A 22,751-nucleotide genomic window follows, 5' to 3' on the forward strand; every position below is an offset into this window, starting at 1 on the left:
ACCCGTATTTTTCGCTCTATAGCACGCACCCGACCATAACACGCACATAGTTTTTAGAAGAGGAAAACAAGAAAAAAAATATTCTAAACGAAACAGTGGATGTATGATTTTTGTGGTTCATGCTGTGGCCACAGTCATGTGATCTGACAGTGAGTTTGGAGTAGCCCAATGCAAAAATCCTGAGGATCCATGTGGATCCATGCTTTGTAACCACGTTTTTGCACCACTGCGGCCCCAGGCAACAGTGGGTGTGTGATTTTTTTGGTGCAAGATGTAGCCATGGACATGCTATGTGATCTGATGGTGAATTTGGGGTGACCCAGTGCAAAAATCCTGAGGATCCATCTGGATCTGTGCTTTGTAACCACGTTTTAAGTGGGGAGGGAAGGAAAAGCACTCAAGGGACAAGGAGCACGCGTGGGGTGTATGGAGAAGGATGCTGCTAATAATGAAGAAGAGGGGTATAAGGGGAGAAGGCTCCTCTCCTCTCCCACTTTGCTCCTTTAAAGCAAGCAGGCTCTGCTTTTCTCCCTCCTCCCCGCTCATCCCCAGCTTAGCGAGCTGAAAAACTTTGCTGCTATGTAGCGAGCTGAGTAGGGAAGAGAGAGGGACAGAGAGCCTGCTTGCTTTAAAGGAACCAACCGGACAGGGGCCGCTTACACTTATGTAAGCGGTTCCTCTCCTCTCCCGCTTTGCTCCTTTAAAGAAGCAGGCTCTCTGTCCCTCTCTCTCCCCACTCAGCAGCTCTTCTCCCGCTTTGCTGTTTCAAAGCGAGCCACGGAGGAGGGAAGGAAGAGGAACCATGGATCCTCTGCTCACGACTGCAGCAGATCCCCCCCCGCCACCCGTAGGCATTCCCTCCATAACACGCACAGACATTTCCCCTTACTTTCTAGGAGGAAAAAAGTGAGTGTTATGGTGCAAAAAATACGGTAATTATGGTGGAGGTTCTGTGTGGTTTCTTAGTACAAATTGCTCAGATCTCATGAACCCCCCTTAGATGTTACACTCTTTCTGATTTCCTCTCTGATAGCAATATTAGGATTTATTTTCCTTTAGAATTGTATACCCAAAATGTTCTTTGACAAATGCCCTTTTGCTTTTGCAAGGATAATTCCAAAACTGCAGAAACGCTTAAAACTGAAAATGAAGAACTCAAGAAAAAGCAGGTTGAGGCTACTTCCAAAGTTCTACAGCTTGAAGAAGACATCATGACTGTTACTCAGAAAGCTATTGCAAAAGAAACTGAGTTAGACAGGTATCCATCTAATTTAATCCTGATATTTAATCCTGATATTTAAAGAGAACCAAATACATAAGGATGTTTTACTTTGTTCATAGCCTGAAAGATAAACTCAAGAAAGTAGCCATTGAAAAGGAGCAACTTGAATGCCAGTTGAAGACTGAGAAGGATGAAAAGGAACTCTACAAGGTAACTTTTCTGCTTGTCTGATAGATAGCTGAGAACTAGAATTCATGCATTTTTTCAGTAGAAAGATACAGTAAAATAAAGGTCATGTAGATATATGTACTTATAGAGAAATTTCTGTTTGATGAAGTTAGTTTTCATATACCAGCAACACAGCCAGTCTGACAAATATTTTTTTATTATTATTTATTAAATTTGTATACTGCCTTCATCCAAAGATCACAGGGCAGTTACAGCATAGCATTACTGGAATGTCTGTGTTGCTGTTTCCCAGGTTCATACTTACTTCATAATAAGTCTTCCATAAAAGCAAAATAGAACATTCGCTTAAAGGTTAAGAAAAGAGAAACGAGTTTATAGCTACAAAAGAGAAGTTCAGCTACAAAAGAGAAGTTCAGCTACAAAAGAGAAGTTCAGCTACAAAAGAGAAGTTCAGCTCTTTTGTATGGATGCCTGGTCAAATCTGTGTTGAACATGCTATTCACAATCTGAAAAATGCATCAGTTTCTAGCTACCTACTCCAAATAGGCTTATAGACTTTACAGAGCTGTTCACTCATGGAAGGAACATCACTTCTGATGAAACTTACGTTTTCACAAAAGACATGAGTATCAGCTTTATAAATATATTTGAAAAGTGTCTGTTCAGAACTATTTTATTTTATATACCATTTCAGACATAACTTTTAAAAAAGACTTTAAAACAGTTGACCAAGCCCATGGAAAAAAAAAGGAATTCATCATCATGATAGCAACTGTATTAAAATATTTCCCCATCTGTCTCTTTTTGGGGGGCTGTTTGGATTAAACATGATTGGAAAGGATGAAAGGTGATTCTAGCATTACATATGGTTTGTAACTATAATTAGATACATTTGAAGAACACAGAAATTGAAAACACCAAACTTGCATCAGAAGTTCACACTCTAAAGAATTTGGATGGAAACAAAGAAAACCTTATAGCCTATTATAAAGAGGAAGTTGGCAGATTACAACTGTGCTTGGCTGAAAAAGAAAAGCTGAAGAGAGCCTTCTTGCTTACTTCATCAAACAAGGTAATGGGGGTACTTTGGTAACATATTAATGTTTATGATTGAATTCCGCTTTTCATTCTGTGCAGTGCATATCCCAGTTAACTCAAATTATCTGCAGCGTAGTCATTGGGTAAATGGACTCATTCTCTAAAAGAGGGGTTGATTTTCTGTTTAAATTGTTATTGTGGCTTCCCATAAGACTTGTTGTCTATGTTCATGTTTCATAATTAAAGGCAATTTTCCATTTGTGGCATGTTTTCCCTTTAGATATTTCACACCTCTGTCTTGTCAAATAGCTTATGTTATGCTGATAATTAGAAGTATTCCTTTCATATACTTCTGTTTACCAACATCTTCGTTATAATATTTCCAAAATATCACTCTTCTGCAGGAAACAGAATCATGATATTAATATGACCAGCAGGCTAGATATGGGTATCAAGGTTTGTATTGTTCAGGAATGGAGAAAAAAGGAAGCCAAGTGAAATTATTAGGAAGGTTTAATCAATGTTATGTAAAGAACTGATGAGAAATATGGGTCAGTAACCCTGTCCACACTGCTTAGTGTGAAGTTGTACTGATGGCGCTTCCCCTAAAAGTAGTGCAGAGCTATGTTTTGTGTGTCTTCCATTTGAAGATAACTGAGACACAAATCTTGAGTCGCATTTAAAAATAAGTTTTCTACTTTTTATTCTAGGAGGAGGCAAGTATTTTGAAGGAACAGCTTCGGAAAGCTGAGGATCAGATTCAAGCTAGTAGGCAGGAAGCTCTGCTGATGTCAAAAGAGCTCAGTGATGCTGTAAATGTGCGTGATAAAACGATGGCGGATCTTCATAATGCGCGACTAGAAAATGAAAAGGTGAAGAAGCAACTTGCTGATGCTGTAGGTGAACTTAAGAAAATGGCACTGGTGAAAAATGAACAGGTAAGAGATTGGTTGGCTGTTAAGTTTAATAATAAATTTTCTTTTTTTATATAAATATTTATTTTGGTTTTATGTAATAAAACAGATATTACAATCGAACACAACAACAATAAAAAACAGCATAAAAAACACAGTACAAAATCATATAACAGAAAAAATAAAAAAGAACAAAAATTGAAGAAAAATTAGTTTTTTTGATTCTTATCTTTATACCCCTCTTTCCTGACTTCCTCACATCTCCCTTTCCTGCATTCCCCTTTACTCAATCAAATTTAGCCGCTCCTTAAAGGTAAAGGTAAAGGTAAAGGTAAAGGTAAAGGTAAAGGTACCCCTGCCCGTACGGGCCAGTCTTGACAGACTCTGGGGTTGTGCGCCCATCTCACTTAAGAGGCCAGGGGCCAGCGCTGTCCAGAGACACTTCCGGGTCACGTGGCCAGCGTGACATCGCTGCTCTGGCGAGCCAGAGCCGCACACGGAAACGCCGTTTACCTTCCCGCTGGTAAGCGGTCCCTATTTATCTACTTGCACCCGGAGGTGCTTTCAAACTGCTAGGTTGGCAGGCGCTGGGACCGAGCAGCGGGAGCGCACCCCGCCGCAGGGATTCGAACCGCCGACCTTTCGATCGGCAAGTCCTAGGTGCTGAGGCTTTAACCCACAGCGCCACCCTTTTTCAAATCTTAGTCAATATTATACCTTCCAACCTGTTATGTCTTCTATTTTCCCTTTCTTTTTAAATACATTCTTATATATTCTTTATAACTTAATCCATTATATCCTTTGTTTAGTTTCGACATAATTTTACTCTGGTCTTACCCTTTTTTTCTTGAAACATTTTTACATATTTCTTTTTACTATGTCACTGATGCCATATTTTCTTTATATCCAACATCATTTTAACATTCAAACATTTTACAATGTTTTTGGAGATATTCTTTGAACTTCTTCCAATCCTCTTCCGCCGACTCTTCTCCCAGGTCTCGGATTCTGCCAGTCATTTCTGCCAATTCCATATAGTCTATCACTTGCATCTGCCATTCTTCCAGAGTGGGCAAATCTTGTGTCTTCCAATACTTTGCGATGAGTATTCTTGCTGCGGTTGTTACATACATAAAGAGTGTTCTATGTTTCTTTTGCACCAGTTGGCCGACAATGCCCAGAAGGAAGGCCTCTGGTTTCTTAGGAAAGGTATATTTAAATACCTTTTTTAGTTCATTATAGATCATTTCCCAGAAAGCCTTAACCTTTGGGCATGTCCACCAAAGGTGAAAGAATGTTCCCTCAGTTTCTTTACATTTCCAACACTTGTTATCAGGCAGGTGATAAATTTTTGCAAGCTTGACTGGGGTCATGTACCACCTATAGATCATTTTCATAATATTTTCTCTTAAGGCATTACATGCCGTAAACTTCATATCGGTGGTCCACAACTTTTCCCATTCAGCAAACATAATATTATGACCAATGTCCTGTGCCCATTTAATCATAGCCGATTTAACTGTTTCATCCTGAGTATTCCATTTTAACAGCAAGTTGTACATTCTCGAAAGTATCTTAGTTTTAGGTTCTAACAATTCTGTTTCTAATTTCGATTTTTCCATCTGGAAGCCTATTTTTTTATCCAAATTAAAGGCCTCTCTAATTTGATAATAGTGTAACCAATCTCGCACTTTATCTTTTAATTTCTCAAAACTCTGCAATTTCAATGTGTCTCAATCTTGTTCTAGTATCTCCCAATATTTCGGCCAATGGCCTCCATATTGAGTTTTTTCAAAGCCTTAGCCTCTATAGGTGATAACCACCTTGGGGTCTTGTTTTCCAATAGGTCCTTATATCTTGTCCAGACATTAAACACAGCTTTCCTGACAATATGGTTTTTGAATGCTCTGTTAGCTTTTACCTTGTCGTACCACAAATATGCATGCCACCCAAAAGCATTATTGAACCCTTCCAAGTCCAAAATGTCAGTGTTCTCAAGAAGTAGCCAGTCTTTCAACTAGCAGAATGCTGCTGATTCATAGTACAACTTCATGTCTGGCAGGGCAAACCCCCCCTCTTTCTTTAGCATCAGTCAATATTTTAAACTTCATTATGGGCTTTTTGCCCTGCCAGACAAATTTAGAAATATCTCTGCCACTTCCTGAAACAAGCCATCTTGTCCACAATCTGTAAAGTTTGAAACAGAAACAACATTTTTGGCAATACATTCATCTTTATAGCAGCAATCCGACCTAACAAGGAAAGCTTCAATTTAAGTTTAATAATAAATTTTCTGCTACAGATAATACAAAACAAAATTATTTGGATAATTACCAATTATCATTCAATTTCAGTGAGGATTAGTAAAGTGGTACCTCGGGTTACGAACTTAATTCATTAACCCGAAACCGTTCTTAACCTGAGGTGTGCTTTCACTAATGGGGTCTCCCGCTGCCGCTGGCACACGATTTCCGTTCTCATCCTGGGGCAAAGTTCGCAACCTGAGGTACTTCTTCTGGGTTAGCGGAGTTTGTAACCCTAAGCGTTTATAACCTGAGGTACCACTGTAACATACTAGTCTAGAACACAGTAATTGCATTGCAGTGAAGAGATCCAGTGAAATGTTAGCACAAGGAGTTGATCTTGTGTGAATGTCAGCAGGCAAGCTTAACTGTTACAAAATATGATAGCAAGTTGTCTAGGCAGTTGAACTATATCTTTCACATGGTACCTATTGGATTTGCCTGTTGTGCAAACAGACTCATGCAGGCAGAATGGAGGGGAGAAGGGGAGGGGGAGAGCGAAGCTTGAAGAAGGGTTGGAACTTGATCCTGCCAGAGGCCAGGCTGCCATCCAGGGAGATTTATTAATGATCATTCTGTTATCAAAGGAAACTTCCAGCACTGTAGAGAAGGAACTACGCAGAGAAGTTGAAGACTTAAAGCTCCGCCTGCAGATGGCTGCTGATCATTACAAGGAAAAATTCAAAGAATGCCAGAAACTGCAAAAACAAGTCAATAAGCTTATTGACCAAACAGTGAGTAGCATTTGTGAATATGTAATAGTTACACACTCAGTCTTTTTAAAATCAGTTGACTACTGTGGGAGAAATAGAATATTTTTACAGGAAAATATGTAACTTTTTTTTATTATCCACAATGGCTATTCTCTGCATAGGAGGGAATGCTGCTTTTAAAGATGCTTGCTATGACTCATGCATGGATTATCTCAAAGAGGTGTCTTTTGCCAGATAGCAGCTTTAATATGTAGATTAAAATACCTGTTGAATTAGGAGAAATGGAAAAAATGATGAATAAGAAGAGCCTGAAATCATGAAGTGGGATGATGGATTCTTTTGAAATAGATTACGTCTAAATAGCTAGCACCAATTGAGGAATTGTATATATCAGTTCTTCTACCCGCAAAGGTAACATGTTCACATTTCTCCCCCACCTTGGCTTGCTTTACTAGTTCCTTAGAAGTTGGTTCATAAATGGCTCTGCTGTGTATTGGAGTGTCTTTGGCCTTCTGAATGTAAGGTGTTCTTGATAGTAGCAAAGCTTCGTGGAGTGTATTTGTAACGGCCCCTCTCCCAAAATGAAACAACTTTTGTAGAGAGAGAAACAGCTATGTTTCAAAAGAACTTTAGAGAAAATACTAAATCACACGGAAGCATTTTCATTGCTTTGATTCTTTATCTAGGCCAGCAAAATAGGAACCAATATGATTAGATAACAAATGAGGAAACCAGCTGGCAGCTTTTATTTAAAGAAGCTGCAGTGCATGTGAAAGGGTCAATGAAATCTGCAGGGTTGTGAAATTTTGACTAATAATTTTATCTGCAGGACGAGAAATTGAAATGCAGTGTCTATGCTGATGAACTGGCTAAGTTGGAGCTGAAATGGAAGGAGCAAGTGAAAATTAGTGAGAGTGTGAAGCAACAGCTGGCTGCAGTAGAAGACCAGTATCTAGTAAGTCTGACTCTTCCTTTAACAGTGGTACCTAAACATTTAAAGACATACAATAATAAACAGAGATTAGCTGCTGATCATAAAGTTCTTAAATGCATTGTACAAAGCCGTTAATTAAAAATAATTAATTCACTTTATGGAGAGCTTTGTTGACTCGGATTTTTGTTGCGCATTATTTCTCCTGGAAATATTCTTGGCTGAATATGCTAGCTTTTTCTTACCTGTATTGTCCTCTGGAATAGAGGTTGATTGTATATAGTAGCATATGTGATTGTACTGTTAGCAGCTACCCTTTTCAGCATTATACCATGAAGCCTGAAAATTCTACTCGAAATCAACATGGTTCTTTCTAGCGATAGAAAAATTGACCCAGAGAATGAAAATGTATAGTTCTTACATGGTGCACAAGTTGGGTTTGTTTCTACTTTTGGTGATTAATAGTACTTAAGCATATTCAAGGTGCCTTTATTGCCAAGAACTGAATCTTGCCCCCACACCTAAGATTAAAGAGTCAGATGGCACCTCCATTTTGAAGAAGGGGGAGGAAATGAAGAATCATTGCCTAAATTGAGGCAATGCCCCAAATCTGTCTGATAGAGTTGAACAGTAACTAAAGTACTCTAAGATGGGGGTTACACCCCTCCTCACCAGAACTGAGCCAGCAAGTGAAAGGAGGTTCAATCTACTCACCTATTCCTCATCCACAGAAATGTATTAACAGCATTACTGCTCTGCTCTCTTAACCCATATTCCTCCTCTCCAGAGACAGAGAGGCAGTATCCAGCAATATCTCACTGTTACTCCCTGTCTTCTACACCCTCCACTTCTGAAATAAAGGGATGAAGAGATACGTTTGTCAGATACTGCCTTCCATGCAAGAACTGCAAGCTTCATACAGGCCTGCTGTGTAATTTTGTGTGTGACGTAGATTGGTTGAAAACAGCAGGAGAGGGATTGTGAGAATCCAGCTCATTTACAGTAATAGGAAGAGAGAGCTCCTTCCCACTCTCCAGTCCCCTAAAAGGTTGCTACGTTTTCACCTTAAGGGCCTGACAAGATTTTAGAAACTGATAGGTGACAGAAGAATCATCCAAAAAAGTAGGGAAGTGCATGAAAACCCAGTTGAACAAACTGATTTAGTAGATGGAGGAATTGATACCACAATCTGTTGGCCAAATGAAGGACTTGAGTCTGCACTGCTGCTGATCAAAACTTTATTGACAACTGTAATAGTGATGTAAATGATTATTTGTGTGTAATTTATGCTGTTACGGAACATCGGACTGCAATCTTTAATCAGAAGAAAATTTCATTATAAGTATAGGTGAGGAATAGCTGTGCATTGCCTAACATGGTTTGTTTGAACTTTTGTATTAAATAGGTGCAATTGGCCGAAAAGGACAGACAGATAAATGAGCTGACATCCCATTTGGGAATCCTCAGCAGAGAAAAGGTACTGATTAAATGTTTTAAGTTGGTGAGCTGCTTCCATTGGAGATTGTTTGGAGCTGTTGCTGTGCAAATGAAGCTGCTTCAAGAGTGGGAAGGCTGCCTATAGAAACCAGGAATTGTTAGCAAAAACATGCTATGGGGAATGATCAGTTAGAATTTATAGAAGTGTTTATGTACCATTCTTTCACAAAATATTAGGGAAGGTATAGCAACATGAAAACAAAAAATGTATAAAAGATATATTAAAATGATTGGTTACTCAGGAAAAACAACTGCATAGGGCAGTCAGCATGAATTTTTCAAGAGATGTCTGAAGGTCAAAAATAAGTATGCCATACTCAGCATAGGGCTGGACTGAAATGTCCCACCCCTGTTCACCAGACCTTTCGTAGATGGCAAAATGAGGTGGCGGCGGAGAAGAGGTTAGCAATATTCACGGGTGGATAAAACTTACTGTGGTGTTATTAGCGCTTTTTAAAAAGCTTTGTAAAAATGCTGCTTGCAGCATCACCATGTCCGTTCTTTTTGAAAACAAAAAACAGGAACTTTGCAAAATGCTTCTCTTATCCCAGAATGCTATGGCTCTCTGCAGAATGATGGTGTGCCGGTGGCAGCATTCCACAGAGGGCTGATAATGTTTTGCTGCTACCACTCGTGACATTTTGCAAAGGTGTTTCTCTTTAAGGAAAAGGTCTGCCCTGCCACAAAAAAGGAAGAGGGAGAGGGGAAAGACTTGCCATTGCCATGGCCAGCTCTTAAGTGCTCCTTTTCCCCATCTCAAATGTACCCCTTGAAAATTGCAGCTAATTTTTGGTGTGTGGGTGTAAGATGGAGAGAGTAGCTTCAGTGCAGGTTTTTCCCAGCCAATAGTTTTTAGAAAAGTCCATAGTTATTAGAATTAGTAATTGGTTGCAAACTGCATTATGTGAAACAAGGAAGAAATGAATTCAAATACAGTTGAAATAAAGTTAAGAATGCATAAAGCATTGAAATAGCTGAGATGAGAATAGTTCTCTGGACTGTTTTCTATACTGTAATGTGAGAAACCAAATGTGCTGTCTAAAGATATTCTACATTTTTATAAGGGTTTCAGAGGCTGATCACAATCCACTAACAATTCCTGCCTTCTTATACTATCTAGTACAGTGGTACCTCGGGTTAAGTACTTAATTCGTTCCGGAGGTCCATTCTTAACCTGAAACTGTTCTTAACCTGAAGCACCACTTTAGCTAATGGGGCCTCCTGCTGCTGCCACGCCGCCGGAGCATGATTTCTGCTCTCATCCAGAAGCAAAGTTCTTAACCTGAAGCACTATTTCTGGGTTAGCGGAGTCTGTAACCTGAAGCGTATGTAACCTGAAGCGTATGTAACCCGGGGTACCACTGTACAGTATAAGGAGCAGAAACAACCCCAATACATACATAGGTAGAAATGTTTGGTTTTTTGGATGGTGTTCTTCTGATCCTAGATGGATTTATCCGAAGTTTGAGCAGTTCTTTATGCACTGTGTTTAGTGTTTAACGTGTGGTGACAGTTCCATATTAATTTAAACAATAAAGATTAAAAATAAAATATAGCTCAAATTAATTCTGAAAGCAACTAAAGAGTAATCATACCCATATGTTAACTAGATTTAGGGATTACTGAAAAATCAAAGGCTAAGTATTATGTATAAATGGGGACTAAGTAATTTTATAGGTTTGAGGATAGCAGAAATAAATGTGTTTAGCATTTCCTCTTGGGTAAAGTTTGTAAACAAATGTATAATGGAATATAAATTGGGAAGCAATAGAATGCACTCTGTTTAACCTTTTAACAATCTAGCCTTTTCTGGAAATGCATAGATACTTGAACAAAAGCCTTTAAGTACAATCACCATTGTTGGAACTGTGTGTTTAAGATGATTCTCTTCTGCTTAGCTTTATCAAAACACCATTTTTATTTAGGTTCGTTAAAACTTAAAAGAATTATTGTACTGCATACTTCCATAAAGATGATATCTTTGTGATGTTCAAATACCCTTTTGTTATGATAAACAATAACACACAGCTAGGAACTATCAACTTTAAAATCTGTGGATCTAAGAAATGTTCGGGCAGTCCTTGTTTGATTTCTTAAAATTTTCCAGTTACTTTAATCTTATATGGAACTTCTTAAGTTTTGACTTGGGAAATAAAGCAGCTGTGCTTTATGTATGTTACTCCTTATTTTTCTTGTTTGTTACATTCAGCTAGGTTTCAAGGTATTAACTTAAAACAAAATAATTTGGCTCTGGGGAGGCTCCCAAATAGTAGCTATCTGATTTGTGGTCGAGTTGTTTTAGTCACTAGAACATATAACAAGGAGATGGAGTTCTGTAATCCTTTAAGTGTTGGCAACTTTCCAGAGCAAAACAAAGCAAATTGAGCTTACAGGCCTTCTAGTGGAATTGAAGATGTTCAGTCACCAGGATATCGCAAAACCAGATAAACATTCATGTGGCATTGGGTCTTTCATTTTATGATTATTCAGTGCCTACTTAGAACCAGTAAATCTTTTAGATAAGGACGGCTTTCTAAACAAATGAAAAGGACAGAAAACCTTGTCTGTGCAGGATCCTGTTTGCCGTTTCCATTCATAAAATAGTTTTTTCGCTTTTGAGAAGATGTTGATAAAGAAAGCAGACATTGCAGCTTGCTTTTCACCCACAGGAATGTTTTCCTTTAGTTGAAAAAAGATCAGGAGAGCTTCTCCATGCTCCAGTGTTTCATCCCAATATGTGTAGGAAGTGTAAGCTCTGGCCTTAGCTGCCTAGTTCAGTAGCTAATATAAATACTGCTATAGAACCAGTAACCAAGCCCATAATGTCTGTCATTGACAGTCCTCTCTCTTCTGATGTGCCCAGGAATGTTGCATGGAAGGGATGAAGGGCATATATATTCAAGCTGCACACCAGGCACACATGTAGATGCCAAACAGCCAAAAAAAAATCCAACTCTGCCCTAAAACAAGAGAACACACAGGCAGCTGTGTTTCTGCATGCAAATATCACAAAAAGTATGCTGGCAGTTCTATATAGCAATGTGTGCAGCAAACTCGGCCCTCCAGATGTTTTGGGACTACAACTCCCATGATCCTTAGCTAACAGGACCAGTGGTCAGGGATGATGGGAATTGTAATCCCAAAACATCTGGAGGGGCGAGTTTGCTGCACACATTGCTATATATAACTGCCAGCATACTTTTTGTGACATTTGCATGCAGAAACACAGCTGCCTGTGTGTTCTCTTATTTTAGGACAGAGTTGATTTTTTTTTGGCTGTTTGGCATCTACATGTGTCAATACTGTGGTACATTTTGCTCTTCCTAAGTTCATGCTAATGACTAGTGTCAGTCCTCTACTGCCTTCAGTGGTCTAGTCCTGAAATTGTTCCGTCACCTAGAGTTGAGCGAGTAAGCATTTAGATTCAAATGTCCACAAATCCTGCAGTGTATTTTGTTCACTTCAAGTACACATTTGTGATAGCTGCTGCTAAGCCATTCAAGTAAATTGGAGGTCATGTATCAAGCCTGATTGTTTTGCACAGCACAGTGGAGAGTGCTCTTGCAATGGTATTCTTAGCAGTCCGTGTATGTGCTTTACACAAACAGATTTCCAAGAACAATTGTAACTGGTGTTTATTTAGCTCAGATTTTTTTTTGTAATTGAAACAGAGCATTAATTTGTCTATGTTAATGAATGCCACTCAAGTGGCAAACGTTTATGGAATCTGTTTAAAGTCATCTTCATAACATGAAACTAATGGCAGTTTGTGTAAGAAATATGAAAAGGGTCACGGGAAAGGTGCCTAGGCCTGGTTCAATCTACAGGTAGGGATGGGGAAAATAACCTGTATGAAACTGCAGAGCTACAGTCAGTCAGTACAGATAACTAGCTAGCTAGCTGGATTCAGTGGTCAAAGGCAGCTTCAAGTAAGCCTGAAGATTTTTTTTAGGCCATCTTTTATTGCAGACTTTAGATGGGTTATTTTTGCCTGTACGCAAATTTTTTCCACTTCTCTTTAGAGCCCTGGAAGGAGACCAGAAAATCAAACTGACAGAATCACCGAAGGACAGATTTCTCAGCATGCAGTATATTTTCTCAATACTGCTCTTACTTCAGGGGATGATGGACAGGTTCCTGCTGTGCCAACTCGGTTACCAATACTGCAGTATGGAAACCCTTATACAGCCCAGGAAACAAGAGGTTTGGAAACTATTCGCACCGGCTTTTGTTTTCACTGGAGAATTCCAAATGGAAATGTACACTTCCGAGCAAATGAAGTCAGTAAGCTAACTTTGGCCAATAGTCTTTAAAGGTTACAATCAACATATATTGTGTTATGAGGAAGAGGTTTATTTTTTTAAAAAAGAGAATTAATTCACCTACACTCTGTCCAAGTCGTCTGTTTTACTTAGTAAACTCTTGAGAAATTATTTTTGAGTGTGTTTAAGAACTCCCTGCTATATGCCACTTGGAGTTCATTGCCTGATTGTGATTGCAGATGGAGCAGATGGTGCTTTTTACCCTGATGAGATCCAAAGGCCACCTGTAAGAGCACCCGCTTGGGAACTTGAAGACAATGTAGTGTGCAGCCAACCAGCCCGCAACCTCAGCCGGCCTGATGGTTTAGAAGATCCTGAGGATAGTAATGTAAGTGAGAAATAAAGTAACTTCTTGCTCTTCTTGAGTTTTGAGGTGCAAGCTTTCCCTTCACAATCTTACTAAGAAAATTTCTTCTCTGGAGGAGATGCTTCTTTCTGATTAACCAAATGACAAATTTTGGTCACAGCTAGTTCCTTCTAGTCACTGACCCCATCTAAATGTATGCATACACACCCCTGCCTGTTCATACACTTCTGTTCATAGACCTCGGCTACTCCTCTCTGCACCATGGTTGCTGTTACTAATTATTATCTATGGGCTATGCTCACTTGACAAAACACACATTGACATATAGTTACTTATCCATTTAGCGGTAACTGTAACGTGCAGTGGGTTAACTGTGTTAAATTATCCTAATAGGAAGGGGTTTTAGTGGAAATTCAGGTTGGAAATGGCAAGAAAAGTAGTAGACATAAAGGTGAATGCCAATAGGGATGTTTTTGAAACAATAATACTTGGAAGCTAATATTACCAAACATTTAAATAGATGTTATATTACGACTACTACATGCTTATAAATCACGTACATTTTTCTAAGTGCTGTACATAGTTAAAATACAGCATTTTGTACCTGCAGCCTGACAGTCTGATGGACCCAGTAGAAAAGGAAAAGGGAATGGGGAAGGAAGAGGCAAACAAGTATTTGAGTAGCTGCACTTCCACTGGCTGATGTATGGAGCCACATTGGTCTCCCTCTTGCCATTAGGTACTTCCTGGAAGGTACAGGAAGTGCAGCCCGCCTGTGGCTGTAGGTCATCTGGCAGAGTGCTTCCTTTCTGCATTTCCTGGTACATTAACAAAAGACAATTGGTATTTCCCAATACTGGAAGTCTTGTCAATAATGTAAAAGTTACTTTCTTTATGGAATTCCTGCTTCAAACTGTGGTTATAGTCCTTTGCCCATGTAATATGTAATAAATGTAAAATATTTAGGACATGAGATGCAATAAACTATGGTAAACAATGCTGCTAAGTGCACGGCACAGTTTTTTGCTCCCTTTAACTTTAAGAAACACTTGAATAAGAAACATTTCTTTACAAAGTCCTCTGCTCTTTGCAAGCATAGTGGTATCACGACCTACTTCTCATTTAGTCTAGTTTGCCACATTTAATTGCTATTAACCTTTGCAGAAACTGATCCGTGTTCAGACAGGCATGATTTTAGCCCTGGTGCTCAGTACCTATAATGGAGAAAAATGTATCTCTTCCTCCTGCCTTTTGCCCCCTGAGTCCATTACTGTGAATAATTAAGAAAACTGTCAGAACTTTTGCGGCCTATTTAAGGTCTTGGATGTGAGCTTAGTGCTCTTCCTTACCTTTACTTCACATTTTGCATATTTAATATGATCGTTCTTGGCACAGACATTACAGATGACAAGCCCTTCTCCTCTTTAGTCATCCACTGCAGTTTAATTAGCAGAGTGTTCTTTCTAATCTATGTGCTTTGCCCTCTCGCAAACCCAAGAGGAACAGAGCTAAAGTCTTGTGCTCATTTGCTGACACAGCTTAGATTTGGTAATGAGGTAGAAGGATCCTAATATGCTCAAATGGGAACCAACTTTGGGCAAGTGTGTGCCTGTTCACAGAAGATTTTTCTTGTCTTACATCAAATAGAAGTTTTAACATCTTATCATCCTACTTTTCCTGCTTGTCAAGTGAAGATCACTTAATTGTTCCCAGCAAGGATGTTCAAACAGAAGAAATAGGATGCTAACTGCCTTGCACTTGCTAACTACCTACAAATGCTTGGCAGGCACCTATAGAGTGGAGCAGATTAATATCAAAATACCCCTTCAGAAGTAAGGAAACTAAGCAGTTTGTGGCAGGAAATTTATCTTATTAGATGTAGAGCATCTAGCATAATGAGCTATCAAGAGATCAGATAAACTGCCTGGTTGCTTCCTTTTTATTTAAGTGGAAGCATCAGTGGAATGCATGCAAGTATCCTGCACAAAAAAATGTGCAATCTTGTATTCCCTTCTGTATGCTGGTGTTGACATCTATTCCTAAATCAGAATCTGCTTATATATGTGCTGTGTGCTTGAACTTACGCAGTTAATCCCAGTCCTAATGTATCTGCTACAATAGGGTAGCAGGTATGCATGGAGTCCTCTAATCACATGTAAGACCTAACATTGTTGGGGATATGCACATACATAAAATGCCTGCAATCCCTTCACTTTTTTTTTTATTAGTGTAAAGGACCTGTTAATCAGATGTACGGCCTGTGAATGTATGCTCAAATCCCCCTGTCAGTGTCTTCTGAATAGTGGCTTAAGTGCATGCACCAAATTGCCAATTTTGAGTTTATGTGAATGATAAAAGTATATCTGGAATAGCGTTCTGTGGACTATCTCTAAAAGTATATCTGGGATAGTATACTTTGCTAATTTGTTAGCTGCTGCCATAACATTTTTATATGGGTAATAAACACCTGTAACAGGTTGGAGTAGGCTCCTCAATCTTGGCCCTCCAGATGTTTTGAGACTACAATTCCCATAATTCCTGACCACTGGTCCTGCTAGCTAGGGATCATGGCAGTTGTAGGCCAAAAACATCTGGAGGGCTGAGGTTGAGGAAGCCTGGGTTGGAGCAAACAGGAAAAATATTGACGAGCCTTTATATCTTATTAGTTGATCTGAAAAAATAATTATTGTTAGTTACATCACAAATGTTTCCATGTAGTTGGTTTTGCAAAACAGGCAAAAATAAAGAAAACACCTCAAATCCTCTTTCAATTGTGGTATTGCTGGAGCACTTATATATTCATGTTGATTTGCTGAAATTTGAAATTACTTGAGCACAGGAATACATTTTATAGAGTTCTTAAAAGCTTTCTCTACTAGAAGCTCTAGGGCATGCCTTGGTGTAGTGATCTTACTAGTGCCAGCTGCAGCTGTTTATGTGCTGTTGGTGCTCATGAAACAAGAGCACAACTGACAGTGATGATGAGAGGAGCCAGCCAGATAGGATAATTCGGTAGTAGTTGGGCCTGACTGCAAGGTGACATACGTGACTTGTTTGATATGCTGCAGTGGGACACCTGGCCCACTCAAAAAACTTAGTCATTGGGAAGAAGTCATCTTGTGGCACCAAATCAATGACTTCTTCCCACCTCTTGTATTTCTTGCAGATAAATGTTTTATCATTTGAACTTTGTTTTAATCTAGCAGTATATGAAATGAAATTTTGGCTTAATATGGTGCCTTGCGTAAGAAAGAAGAATTTTTTATTTGTCAGTTGATGGAGAGAAATACATTAGCACGTGTGTGTGTGTGTGTGTGTATGTGTGTGGTATTTAGACCTTTAGAGGCTTGTGAATGTTATAAATCTTTTGACCAAAATATGATAAAAAACCAACCATTTTATTTTCAGGATGATGAGGCAAGCGCACCTTCTGCTCCGGAGCCACCAAACCTCAGCTTACAAGAACGTGGAACAGGCTTTTGTTTTGATTCCAGGTAAGGTAGTTTCTTGTAGGTGAAAGTGTAACGTTGGAGCCATCATTTAAATTTTACACTTTCCTGCAACATTCCACTATCATGGCATGTTGACAGAAATGAAAGGTTCCATTGGGATGGGCCATATCTCATGCCATGGCCTAAGCAGTTCTCTGGATCACAACTTTTTAACTTGAAAATGTGAAGTGTGCATTGACCCCATCCTGCATTGTTCCACACCATCCTGCACTCATGTTACATGAGTGTCAAAGAATCTCTTTGAGCACTGTTTGCTACATGATTAGTTACACAACTCCTTCCCCCTTTACAAATACAGTGGTTCCTTGGTTCTCGAACTTAATCCATTCCGGAAGTCTGTTCGACTTCCGAAAACATTTAAAAACCAAGGTGTGGCTTCCAGTTGGCTGCAGGAGCTTCCTGCACTCAATGGGAAGCTGCGGAAGCCACATTGGACTTTTGGCTTCCAAAAAATGTTTGCAAACCTGAACACTTCTGGGTTTGTGGCATTCGGGAGCTGATTTGTTCGACAGCTAAGCTGTTCGAGAACCAAGGTACCACTGTACCACCACTATTTTGTGATACATTTTTAAAACAAAACAAAAAAAGACTGCAGTTTCAATTTGGTACACATTGTTCTAGCTGTAGAAACAAAGTGGAAAGGGGAAAGAGTTTGTTGGAGGTATTTTCTCAGATATGAGTCAGGCTTGAATGATTCACTCCCACTAATTATTTGGGCTGGTTTTAATTTGTGACAAAAGCTAAATTGTCTGGTTAGATTTGGAGGCTCTGTTTACAGCAGAATGTTAACATCTTGGGTTGGTTTTTTTTAAATAATCATTTTAAAGACACATCAACCCCTGCTTTCCTCCATTTTATATGCAGTAAAGAGATCATATACCTGAGGCATTTATAAGGAGACAGTTCACAAAAGCTAAAAATTGTTGGGGGTATGTGCTTTAATCCTGTGGAAAACAACTTTGTTAAACTGGATGGCATGCAAGTATCAAAATTCAGTTGCAAGGTTGGGGGCGGGAAGGCTTTCTATGCTAATAGTGATAATTATGATTATAGATTTCTTACCTGCCATTTACCATGAGATCTCAGGGCAGGTTATAGCAATTTAAAAACTCAGTATGTAAACTACATAATAGGTGTCTCACACACCTGTGGGAAACAATTCCACAATTTAGGGGTGCCACAGGGAATGCTGGCAGTGGAAGAACTCAAATGGTTGTTCTTTCCTCTTTTATCCCAAGTTTTGTTCACATCAAGAAGTGTCCCCTATGTGAAGTGATGTTTCCTCCTAACTATGATCAGAGCAAGTTTGAAGAACATGTTGAGAGTCACTGGAAGGTGTGTCCCATGTGCAGCGAACAGTTCCCTCCTGACTATGACCAGCAGAGCTTTGAAAGACACGTACAGACACACTTTGATCAGAATGTTTTGAATTTTGACTAGTTTGAGGCATCTGAATGCAGATTAGTTTAGACAAAACTTGAATGAGCGAATTCTGTAAGAGAAGAGTACACAGCCGTCATAACTTGTTGTTTAAAGGCTACCTTCAGTACAGTGCTTTGGCCTATTAGCAAGTATTGGGCTAGCCTTCTTTGATCTAGCATACACCCAGAACTGTTATAATATCTATCAGTATTTATTCCCTGGCTGACAAAATGCATAAGAACACAGGAAATGCACAGACTTGTTTAGAAACCTCCTAAGTCGAGTTTGTAGTAGTGGCAAGTGTACAGAATGACTTGATTTTTGCTCTTGCATTTGCTTATGATTAGATATTAAAATTCTCATTCCATGATAATAAAATGAGGTTTCTCGGTAATCTTGTGTGTATCCTTCATATGATTGTTGATTCTGAAAGTTTAACATAATTTATCCAACAAAAATATAGTTTTTTACATCTCTGTCAGAAATGTAGTTGCTTTGAGAGACATGCTTGCACAACATCCTTACAGCAACATTCACTTTTGCATAACTATTATCTCTTGCAAATGTCAAGTACACTAGTAATCTGTTAAAAGTTCTGCATTTAGGTCTGCTAGAAAATAATTGTATAAAAATCTCTACCATTAGGCTTCATTTGTATTCAGCAGATTTTTAACATGTGTTATGTAGCACCCCCATTCCTTTTTCCTGGATTGTTTTTAGCAAGTTGCGTTCACAGGGACTAAGATTTCTAGAATCTTCTGCATTCTGCTTTGCACATTTTCCCCATTAAATTTGTGGTGTGTATATTTAAAACACTATATTTTTGAAGCTTAAACTTTAGTAAGTAATTTGATCCTTTTGGATAAAATTCACTTTTCCATCTGTTGTACAATAGTCAAATTAAAGACAAAAACTAAATATGGATCATGAGTCTTTATTTGGCACCCTTGTGTGTTTCTGAAGCTCCTTCAGTTGTGACTGACATGGCCTCCATTGTAGCTTTTTTTTACGGGCAGAGGGGGTGGAGAAGATGGAGCAGATGGAGAAATTGCCATTGTCCCCTGTGGGAATGAAAATGTCTTGGGATTAAGCCATTGTTTACTTAAGACTTCATTGCTACTGAGAAAAATGTGTAGTATTTTTGTGATGTGTTTGTCTCTTCTAGAATTTCACTTTCTGAGTAAGTTATCTTGGTTAGTGATCCAATCTGCCTCAAGCGTAGCTAAGTAAGAGCAGGCCATGGACTAGCACGATCCCATTACCCCTTCCTTTCCTAGCTCAAGAATGTTGTTTCGCACCAAGCTACACATAATAATGGTTTGCCAATTGTTTCCTAGTTATGATGGGAATTTGGGTTAGAAAACACTGGCCAAGTCTGGAAAGAGAAGAGGAGGAAATATACAAACTTACAGCCTTATGACTATAATAAAAACCAGCCCTGATTGAGATTTTTGCAAGCCTGCCCACCTAACTGATTCAGTTAGTGCGACCAGCTTTAACAGCAACCATATCATCCGATACCGTTACTGTTTTACCACTATCTCAGTCTTGTTAAACTGCAAATCTGTTGTATGATTTGGGTAATGTACAGCATGCTCTTTACAGATCAAAGCAATTAAAGATAATGAAGCAGCATCTAATTTTTTTTTCTGGGTCGGAGGCAATTTATTAAATGTGGTTCAATGTACATTATAAGCAGCTTTAATGGAAAGAAAATGGTATGCACTTTGTGGTGCTTAGTTCTAAAACAAACCTCTTGTGACTTCCAAACTTAATGAACTTTGTCCCCAACAAAATATAGGAAAATATAATTTAAAGCACATTATCACAGACACAGTACAATACATTCACTATACACAGTATAACAAAATAGTCCCATTTTTACCTGTTTTAATACTGTCACACTGACTAGGTAAATAGCAAGTTGATTGTAATAGTGGAAAAGGGAATGACATGCAACATTTTGCTTATCTGTTCAGTAGGGTTAGCCTGCCTTCATTTACTGAGAGCAGAGCGAAATGACACTGAAGTAAAACATTAGATGCTGTGTAGTAGAGCTTTGAGTGCAAGCAATAGATTCTTATGTCTGGGTCAACCATTACCCCAGCCTTTCCCAACCTGGTGCACTCTGGGTGTTTTTGATTACAACACCCATCGGTCTCTGGCTGAGGGCAGGTGCAGTTCAAAACATCTACAGAGCACCTGGTTGCAGAAGGCTGCTTTACATGGGCTATAGAATGTACTTTTCTGAATATGGTTGAGGGTGGTTTGTTTTTAAAGAGGCCTTGTTTGAAATTCTTTTTGACCCTCATTATGAGAGATTCAGAAGTTCTGGAAAATCTTTTTAAATTAAAGATTGAGGGGCAAGGGCTTATTTGTTCTAAAAGAATGAAGACTTGCATTTCCCATGTAATATACATATATAAATACTTAAGTACACAGAAGAGGATTACCTTTAAAACTTAACTTTTTCTCATGAGGGCAACAACCTCTCAGTTTTAATAATGTAGGGTTGTATCCAACTGGCATAGTTGGAGTAGACGCAATGGAATGAGGGATGTAAGTTGCTTATGACTAAAGTGAATTGGGGTCATTGGGTCTACTCCAAGTTTGACATAAGTGGATACAACCTGTAGCTTTGCATACTACCTAAACTGTTAACTTTCACTTACACAAGAGGACAGTAATGAAGGCAGGAGAGCATCAAATAAACAAAGCATTCAGGTATGGTCCAGACACAAGTATCTCTCTGATAGATCTCTCATCTATCAGATCTATCATGGAGTACCTGATTCAAGAAGCACTTCATTTCAGTAAGGCTCATGATGTCTCATAGTTCAGAAATAAACTTTTAATGCTAAACTTGTGGAATGCAACAACCCACAGTAAGTTAGTTAGAAAATATATATTATATATACAAAAATCTGAAGGTACAATGTAAATGGAACTTGAAACTCCCTTAACACAAATAATGTACCTCATTAAAACATCCTAGAATTTTTTATTTGCAACCACTGGTCCATACTAGTACAGGGGTTGCAAGAGTTGGCAATACATAAAACATTTAAATTTGTTGGCAATCGAGAACTACAAAGTGCTTTAAGAACTTCATCTAAGATGAAGATAATTTTTCCCTCACAAATTTGCACTTTATTTCCAAATGTCTTCTAGTAGTAGATATTAAAGAAGAACGAGACCAGGAGAACTTGGTCTTCTGGAATTATGGTGGGTCTTTTAACATTATATAGCATCCTTTACAGGCAGGAGTAGGAATTCTAATGCTAGAATGAATGGTTTACTAGTTCAAATGCAAAGATTTTCAGCATTTCAGAGAGCTAAAGAATTTGCAAGGTAATATAAAATACAGCAAGCACACCTTTTATGTATGTTATCTGAGTATGAAAATATTTTTAGCATATGTTAAACATTCTCTTATTTATAATTCCAATACCTAAAACCTTCCTATCCCACAGATATCTCTATTACATAAGGCATATTAACCAGGTGGATAATGGGGAATTGTTTTGGTTTTGCAAGCACATGGGAACTGATGTGTCGAATTTCTTCAATCACATTACAATCTTGAAGTTCTCAGTGCCAAGCTTTCCTCCTCCCCTTCCCCATTCTTATTTTAACACTGCAGAGCAACTAAATATACAGCATACCCTAATTCTCCTTTTGGGGGGAGGGAAATACTTCAGAAAACCTGTAGCTTTTAGCACCTTTATATCAAACTAACGTATATGGGCATGATGATTACATGTGCAAATGTACAAAATCATTAACTCTACAAAGATACATCATTCCAAAATTACAGAAAAAATTGTAAAGCATGCAATTTAAATTCTTTACGGGGTTGCTCAGTGCTTCCCCAGAGAAGGTGGCTGTCTTCAAAATCAGCAACTGCTGGTGAGGATTCCTTGGCACATATGTGACCAGCATGTTATTGCTGCATCTTTCTGATAATCTCAGCAGACACTGGTGGGTGGAAATTGATTGTATGGTGCCGCAGACCCTGAGCTGTCTTGTAACTCTTCCCACAACGACATTTGAATGGCTTCCGCACACGTATCTGTGTTCTGTGGCCATTCTTGGCATGATATTTTATACCGTTCACATTCTGTAGGAGGAGGAGGGAGGAGTATAGACTTTTAAGCTCTTCTATATTAAGTGGTCTAAGCTATAACTCTGGTTTTCAGAGTGTAAGTGTATAGTTTAGATTATAATTATATATACCATTTAAGGAATAGAATTCAGCTACCAATCTAAATATATGGAAGCATGACTACGGCAGCTTCGTCCACCGTCTCAGATGGGATCATGAAATGTTCACATTTGCTACAAGTTCATTTCTTCAGTGTGTCAAGCTTTATGCCCATTT

General features: G+C 38.7%; 2 protein-coding genes across 5 annotated transcripts in view; one reads left to right on the plus strand and one right to left on the minus strand.

The window, feature by feature from the left end:
- TAX1BP1 (Tax1 binding protein 1) overlaps positions 1-19,288 on the plus strand; it is a 33,101-nt gene extending 13,813 nt beyond the window's left edge. For all 4 annotated transcript variants that reach the window (XM_079947996.1, XM_079947998.1, XM_079947999.1 and 1 more), the window contains 11 exons: positions 1,110-1,258; positions 1,342-1,432; positions 2,298-2,483; positions 3,160-3,387; positions 6,254-6,400; positions 7,209-7,334; positions 8,716-8,787; positions 12,830-13,010; positions 13,309-13,457; positions 16,845-16,930; positions 18,187-19,288. In XM_079947996.1, the coding sequence (XP_079804122.1) occupies positions 1,110-1,258; positions 1,342-1,432; positions 2,298-2,483; positions 3,160-3,387; positions 6,254-6,400; positions 7,209-7,334; positions 8,716-8,787; positions 12,830-13,010; positions 13,309-13,457; positions 16,845-16,930; positions 18,187-18,388 (1,617 nt within the window). In that variant the 3' untranslated portion in view covers positions 18,389-19,288. The remainder of the gene's footprint in view (positions 1-1,109; positions 1,259-1,341; positions 1,433-2,297; positions 2,484-3,159; positions 3,388-6,253; positions 6,401-7,208; positions 7,335-8,715; positions 8,788-12,829; positions 13,011-13,308; positions 13,458-16,844; positions 16,931-18,186) is intronic.
- Positions 19,289-20,011: 723 nt separating this feature from the next.
- JAZF1 (JAZF zinc finger 1) overlaps positions 20,012-22,751 on the minus strand; it is a 127,272-nt gene continuing 124,532 nt past the window's right edge. Inside the window, exon 5 of the mRNA XM_079948092.1 lies at positions 20,012-22,490. Within this exon, the coding sequence (XP_079804218.1) occupies positions 22,314-22,490 (177 nt within the window). The 3' untranslated portion in view covers positions 20,012-22,313. The remainder of the gene's footprint in view (positions 22,491-22,751) is intronic.

Source organism: Podarcis cretensis (assembly GCF_951804945.1).
Source record: "Podarcis cretensis genome assembly, chromosome: 12".
In the NCBI taxonomy this organism is placed as follows: domain Eukaryota; kingdom Metazoa; phylum Chordata; class Lepidosauria; order Squamata; family Lacertidae; genus Podarcis; species Podarcis cretensis.